Source organism: Rhagoletis zephyria, unplaced genomic scaffold, assembly GCF_001687245.7.
Source record: "Rhagoletis zephyria isolate East Lansing unplaced genomic scaffold, Rhagoletis_zephyria_1.1 Rzeph_scaffold_01974, whole genome shotgun sequence".
NCBI lineage: Eukaryota > Metazoa > Arthropoda > Insecta > Diptera > Tephritidae > Rhagoletis > Rhagoletis zephyria.
This window is the reverse complement of record NW_016159058.1, coordinates 80,993-89,017: the sequence shown is the minus strand read 5'-3', so window position 1 is coordinate 89,017 and position 8,025 is coordinate 80,993. Positions and strand designations below refer to the sequence as shown.

The following is an 8,025-nucleotide window of genomic DNA, read 5'->3' as shown; positions in this document are numbered from 1 at the left end:
CCATTCAGCAGCTTGCATCTTCACTGGCCACCTTCACAGGATAGAATTCATTGCTGTTCAGCTGTCAGTTTGGTTGCTAGATATAAGTTATATCAGGGCAATATTGGTGCAGCTTTTTATATCTTGACGTCCGCGTTGGCCAGTATTTTTACCGGACTTAACCGCAAAAAAAGAAAATCTTTGAAAATTGCTAAGTTACATCCAAGAACATATTGCCAAGTGTTTAAACGGAAGACAGCTCAACTTTTGCTTCTATGGGCCGTGCCAATTGTTAGAATGGTGGAACTTTCGACGGATCAGAATGAAAATTTTACTTTTCTCGTCAGAATTTTATCTAGCTCATGGGGCTAGTTAAAATTCTGACAGTTTGTTAATATTGTATACGCATAATATTGTTGGCGGTAATAAAGCGTGAAAATCAAAATGGGAGCTGATAAAAGCCACAGAAAACGTACGTTACTTGCAAGTTATAAAATAGATGTAGATTTGACAATTTCAGTACCACACAAAACTAGAGCTTCGCACGAGCGTGTGTTTGGGTTGTGCACAGTCCGTATGTCAAAATATGGACAATGTTGTCGCCAGAAAGTTTTGGGTGCAAGGAAAACGTAGCTGTCAACTAGTAAGTTACCGCAATAGATGCCAAGATATAAGCCCCGATATATATTGTGCCCACTTTCCAACAGCTGTGTCAAGTTACAAATTCCATCCTGTGAAGACGGGCAGTTACAGACAACTGTCACAACTATCACTAGCTTCCGCTGAAAAGCGTTTATTAAAAAAAAAAAATAACCGAACAAACCTGCAGGAACTAGTGACAATCAACGACAGCTGTCCGCAAAGAAACACAGCTATCGCAAAATGGCAAACCTTCCATGCAGTTTTAGCGTTGCCGTCCGCTCTAGAAAAATTATTAGATGGTGAAATTTCCGGCACGCTACCGGGTGCGCTATACGCCTAAGAATAAAGTATTTATATTTTGTACGGCAAACAGTAGACCATAACATACTTTACATTTTCAGAGATATGCAGTATGAAAAATTCGGTTTGTATGGGCAGTGCAACGCCCCCTTTATATGTATATCGAATTTTTTTTTAGCCTATAACCATCCTTGGAAAGTCTGCAGTAGGTAACCTAATACCATGTCCCCACCGAAGCTAACCACGTAGTTATGGCTATTGAGTTGGTTATCCCGATAACCCACTTGATTTAGCGTAGTTTCGCCATATAAAAATGACAGCACTTAACCATTTCACTGAGATGGTTAAAAGCTAACCAACTCGAAACCACGTCGAAAGTCTGATACAACCCAGTGTTTGCCCGCCATCTGTGGGTCATTAGCGTTAAAATTGAAGAATTCGTTCCCTACTAGTGTTTGGACTCCACTAAAATCAATTAGATTTACTCCGATTTTTGAAAAAATTTGAAATCTACTCCTCTACTCCGCTTGACTTCAAATCTATTCCGTTTTTTTCATTCATGCTATGCCCCTCTTGGTGCCGTTTTTTGAGTGTTCACCACCGGTTTCAGTTAAAAAATTGAAAGTTAGCCAAATCTCACTGTTAAAAAGTAACTCTTTCATAGCAATGCGTCAATAAAGTAACATCGTTATTCTTTGATGTATGGATGCACAAATTGGCGGATGCAGAACTTTACTTAAGTTGTTAAAAAATATATGAGGAATGAAATTTATATAAAGTAGAAAAGGTTTGCTTTTTAAAAAATTAAGTGTTAGATACGTTCTACTATATTTAAAATGCTAAAAATTACCTAAATATGTAATATATTATCCTTATATTGCCTCGCGTTCTTATTTTGCATGAGTAGGAAATATTTTAGTCAAACAGTTAATGTCAGAAACAAAAATAAAAAATTCAATCTAGTACGGAAAATTTGTTTTTGCTCCGATTTTTGCAGTAATTTAGTCCTGAATCGAACACTGTTCTTTACATTTGTACTGTTTTATAAACCTCAAACCGCAGTGTGGATAGCAATAGTTAGTGATGTGGTTAAGTTCGATTTGAGATGGTTAACTTTTTGGTGGGGACATGGTATAAGTTTAACAAAAAACCGGTACAGTCGTTCTCGAACTTTGCGAACAGAAAAATATGGCTTTCAAAATATTTATCGTTGCCTAAAGGTGAGAAGGTGCCAAGTCCATTTTTTTTTTAAATTATTCGGGAGACGAAAAATAAATTTTGAAAAAAGTTGATTTGCCATATTTTCACCTTTAGGTATCGACATGTATTAATATACATATGTAGATAACTCGACTCCAGCGCTCCCTAGCCAATACATTTTGCGCAAAGATGTTTTTCTTCCCCTTACCGACATATTTGTATATAGAGTTCAACCGAAATCGGACTATAAATACGATTTGTAGCAATAACTCGATTCCAGCGCCACCTATTGGGATTTTCTCCCCGTAACATTTTTCCTTGGGCAAAGACAAACACAACTAAGAAAAGGTCTACTTAAATCGGACAATCCGTTTTTGCGCGGGCGGCGCAATTTAGTTTTATATATATACTAGCAGGGTACCCGACGTCGCACAGTGCTGTGTCTCCATATAAAAAGTGGGCAAAAATAGAATAATGGACGAATTTGAGGAAAAATTCGTTTCTTGGTGGATTAGAGTACGGAGATTTCAAAAATCAATTTTTTTTTTACCTAGCTCTTACATTTTTCATGGAAACTGAGATTGAAACTGCAAAATTTGATATTCAGAAGTAGTTCCAATACTGAGTAGTTATTTTATTATTTATACAGGGCGTTTTCCTAATAATATTAAAGACTTCAAGGCTTCATTCTATGGCTTAATTCATGGCAAATAAGATTCCCTATATCTCTCTTACGCAAACTCTCTAGGAATGGCAGCTACTTTCATTTTGGTCCTTTTTGACTACAAAATGTTTTTTTAAATTGATTATATCTTTTGGTGTGGATGTCACACGCTTAAAAAATTTGATTCATTCAAGACGACATTAAATACTCAAAAGACAAATATAATGTTGTTTTCCTTTTTATTAGTTACTTCGCACGAACACACACTAGTTCATTGACTATATATTTTGTGGTGTATTCATACATGGATTGTGGTGTATTCATACATGAATTTTGTGGTGTATTCATACATGAATTCATTCATGAATTTCGGGTTGAAATCATACTAGTCAGAAAAAGTGTAATCTATACTAGAAATCATACTAATCAGAAAAATCCCATCCCATAGTATACCAACTGGAGTGAATGTCAAATTCGTGGACTAGTATGACAAGTGGTAGGATCTTGACGTGCATACTGACTAGTATGTTCTGGCGCATAGACTGAGTAGTATGTCAACTGCTATGATTCTGATGTATATAATGACTAGTATGCCAACAGGTACGATCATGACGTATATACGAACTAGTATCTTAAATGGTATGATATTGATGTATATATTGACTAGTATGTCAACTGATATATTGCTGATGCAGAGGCTGACTAGTATGCCAACTGGTATAGTGCTGATGCAGAAGAGGACAATTGCCATCTCGTAGGACATCGCCGTGGTAAAAATACCAGTTGCTTATATGGAAAAATTACAGAACTCGAACTAGTTGAGGCCGTGTGGCTGACTAGTATTTGATTAGTATAAAACTAATTGAGTTGACTGAAGGGTGCTTATTACTTTTCAGTTTCTTCAGCATCGACTAAATACTCTTTCAGCTCGTCCATTGTATAAACTGCATTTTTGTTTGGGATAGCACTCCTTTTAAAAACTACTTCAGGATCTGATGATATTGTTAAGTATGACATCAAGTCTCTGTTTGTATGCTCCCGAGCAGTTTTACGTGTATGATCATATCGTACGATACGTATGTGTTTATGTAAAGCTTCCAGAGCTTCCTCTGAAAAATTGCCTGTGGGAATAAATTCGTAGTAGTAAAAAATGCCGAATAGCAACAAATCGATTTTCTTACCAATTGGTAGATCGAAATACTCAATAACCTCACACCCATGCATCAATATTTTATGCACGCTGCTAGGCATGTAGTACCATTCGTATTCAGTCAAATACATTGTTCTTGTCCTTATAAGGAGCTCTCTAAACGCGTCGATATTAATACGCATTCCACACGATATTAATCGCAGTATTATTGAAAAATTTTGAATTAGCTCTTTATTAATGCCGGTAATTTCTGATGCCACTTCTGCATTTGAAAAAAATTTGCGAGCTGTGTTGCCATCATTAGTTGTTCCAAATCCAGTCTTTACTTGGTCCACTATTAAGCCTAATCTTGTCCTAAACTCATTTTGAATCCTAACTTTATTCGCAGAAAAGGCGTATTTGTTTTCTTTGCGAACATGCCAGCATTTAAATGTTAAACGGTATGCGATGTGGAGTAAACACTCAAAACATCTAATCCAAGCATGCAGTGTAGACAACCCATACTTGTAATGATTAGCGATTGGTACTTTTGTAAAATTAGTAACATTCATTTCGGTCGGTTTGGCATGGCAAATAAAACAGTTACTGGAAGCATAAGTGCCAGTCAAAATATTGGCAACAGATCCATCAATCATGGTGCAATGCATTTGATTACAAACTTGAGTCCCTTTTTTCGTTTCGTATTACAACATCATCTTCTAAGTTCTCAATTTTTCTCGACATATCCTTATATTCGAATAGAACTAGTTCGCGGTTTTCCTTCTTGAAACTAAACTTAATTGGACGACAATAAAAAGACGATGAGCATTTGTTATTGGTCCATATATTTTTGTTGGATGACAAATCAATTAACCTGGAAAAAATATTTATTTTTTAATAACTTATATGGCTTGTCGAAAAGATATAAGACCGTCATATCGCAAAATAGCTAATCGAGTAAATTAATTAATTCAGACCAGCCTTTTGCAAAATAATACTGTAAAAAGTTGTCAATGTAAATTAAAATGCCATTTACTGATCTAAACTCGAATTTATTTTTAAAGGCTATTGAATGTTTTTGGAAGACATATTAGATAATTTTTTGTTACCTCAAAGGGACTAGCGCAATGATGAACATAAACTCATCCGTTAATTTGTCGTCACCAAAATTTTGCTTATAGCGGCTATGCCCCGAACTTCCATCCATGCCCCACTTACAAACCAAAGAAGCTTTGGTTATGTCACCATTATCTGGGCTTAGTTCTAAAATACTTTGCGTTGTTTTCAGCAATAATGATTTCAGATCAACTTCGGCTGAATATTCAGTCGATTTAATCGTTGGCAGCAAAGTTTGTTTTTTTGTTTGCAATGCGTTTAAGCTCGGTATACAATCTTTATGCAACCGGTTTATTTTTGCACGTAAACTATTATATTTACGATCTGATAAGTTCAGATCTATGTATAGTGCGAGTGAATCAGATATGGGCAAACCTTCGGTACTACTTTCAAAACATTCAACTTTGCTTGCTTTTTTCATTTTTTTCAGAGCATACTCGAGCTCTTCGATGGAATAGTTTTTCAACAAATGCTCTACCCTTCGATTTTTTGTTCTCCGTGAAGCTTCGCAAAATTCTTCTTTAGAAGGTCTTCCCCGTTCAGCACATTTATCCTTATTTCCATTGGAATCCGGAAGGGAAAGGAATGTCCAATTTAGCCATTTAGAATATGTTTTTTCAAAAGCGCTTCTTTTGCGGCCACTATAATTCCACTTATTTTTCATCTCACTATTAAAAAGTTTTATTTTTTGATTCAAAAGTGCTTTGTCGCATTTAGCGTGTATTAATTTGTCTTCAAAAAATGCAGATAATGCAGACACTCTATCTGATGGACGAGTAGAAATCCAGATATCAGCTAAAATTGAGTTTTTTATAATTGAATTCATATTAATATTAGTTTTTTCACTATTTTACGCTTCACTACACAGCACAGAACACTACCGCGTGTGTCTACAGTAATAAACTTTACTATTTTTAAAGAATGTTTTGGCATTTAAGTAATGGAAAATACTGTGGTAACTGTAATCAGTGAAATTTTTTTTTTGCAAAAGTTTATTTTATAACCTTAAAAAAAACGATTTTCTTCGAAAAGCGCAATGAGTCTGCAGACTTTTTTTTTTTATTTCAAAGGAAAATGCCGCTTCTTTCAAATAAAAGAATAAAAAAAACATATTTTTACATATTTTTTTTTTATCCCTTTGTACACTTAGGAATTTTTTAAATTTTCTGCAACAAATTTTAGGGTGTAGCAAATAGGCCATTCCAGCCAGGAAACTCAATATTTTTTAAAAAGCTCTATAGAGTGGTTTCCTTACAGATTTTCTAATTAGAAAAATTGTGTCTTAAGATAAAGTATGATAAATTGTGTTTTTATTTTTTTTTTTTAAGACTCCAGCTAAAGGCATTTTCATAAAAGAAAAAATATATAAAAAACACACAACTTTAAGAGGTTTTTGTGAGAACCTTATGAGATAAAACAAAAACTAAGTCCAGATCTTTAATCTAGGATAAATTTCCTTTCCAACGATACCAAATACGTTGACATACGTGACAACAATTTTTTTGATTTTTGCCCGCTCATACAGCACTGTGCGTCGTTCAGGATGATCAAATAAAAATCTAAATACGATAATACAAACCTTCTCTTCCGCATAAAAAAGGATACATACTATTTAGAACTAATTTTTTCTTTTTATTTAATTTAAGGCTTCCTTATAAACAATATTTTTAGTTTTATTGTGTGGTGCATAAACATATAGATTATTCGGACTTCCCACTCGTGAGCATCCGACATATAATTGACCGTGGGTAAAGCAGGGCTCTTCCAACTGAAGTCGAGCCACCTTTAACGTTTGACCTTGCGATTTGTTTATCGACAAGGAAACTGAAGCCTTTTAAATTCAAACGGGAGATCTGTGGGAACTAATGGAATTCGTGGCAGAATAACGTCTTCTCCTTGGCCACATCCAGTAATAATTGTTGATTCAATTATATTTGTCATCATTTTCTTTACTACCAGTCTTGTTCCATTACAAAGTTTGGGTGGATCAAGGTTACGCAGAAGAATAACAGGCACACCAATTTTTAAATTTGGATTATGGGCAGGAACTCCTGAGTGCTCAAGCGAGTTTAAAAACTCCACTGGGTAATGTACACTTTCCTCCTGGCATGACACGGTATCTATAGATTTGTACACGCGCGAAGTACCAGGAAGCTGTTGCAGAAGCTAAAAGTTGATGTTATTCACCGTAACATTTGTAGGAGCTAGAATGGCTCTTTCACACAGCCATTGATGTCTCGCATAATTTTCCGTAAGCTTATCAAAGACTTTTGTTTTAAGCTCCTCTACAGTTTCAACAATGGTGGCTATTGAAGCCAGATGAACTTCGCCTTCAGTGTCGGTTTGTAAATCACAGTTTCCAAGTTTCAACAAATTAGATGCGAATTTATTCGACAATTGATCCCCATATACATGGGCTCTCATATTTGTNAAGACTCCAGCTAAAGGCATTTTCATAAAAGAAAAAATATATAAAAAACACACAACTTTAAGAGGTTTTTGTGAGAACCTTATGAGATAAAACAAAAACTAAGTCCAGATCTTTAATCTAGGATAAATTTCCTTTCCAACGATACCAAATACGTTGACATACGTGACAACAATTTTTTTGATTTTTGCCCGCTCATACAGCACTGTGCGTCGTTCAGGATGATCAAATAAAAATCTAAATACGATAATACAAACCTTCTCTTCCGCATAAAAAAGGATACATACTATTTAGAACTAATTTTTTCTTTTTATTTAATTTAAGGCTTCCTTATAAACAATATTTTTAGTTTTATTGTGTGGTGCATAAACATATAGATTATTCGGACTTCCCACTCGTGAGCATCCGACATATAATTGACCGTGGGTAAAGCAGGGCTCTTCCAACTGAAGTCGAGCCACCTTTAACGTTTGACCTTGCGATTTGTTTATCGACAAGGAAACTGAAGCCTTTTAAATTCAAACGGGAGATCTGTGGGAACTAATGGAATTCGTGGCAGAATAACGT

General features: G+C 35.1%; 1 protein-coding gene across 1 annotated transcript; it reads right to left on the bottom strand.

Moving 5' to 3' along the window:
• Window positions 1-3,670: 3,670 nt before the first annotated feature.
• Window positions 3,671-4,570, bottom strand: LOC108365720 (uncharacterized). The gene is made up of 2 exons (XM_017619849.1): window positions 3,967-4,570; window positions 3,671-3,906 (listed from the first exon to the last, which is right to left on the bottom strand). The coding sequence occupies exons 1-2, from the start codon at window positions 4,568-4,570 to the stop codon at window positions 3,671-3,673; spliced, it is 840 nt and encodes a 279-aa protein (XP_017475338.1).
• Between the last annotated feature and the right edge of the window lie 3,455 nt (window positions 4,571-8,025).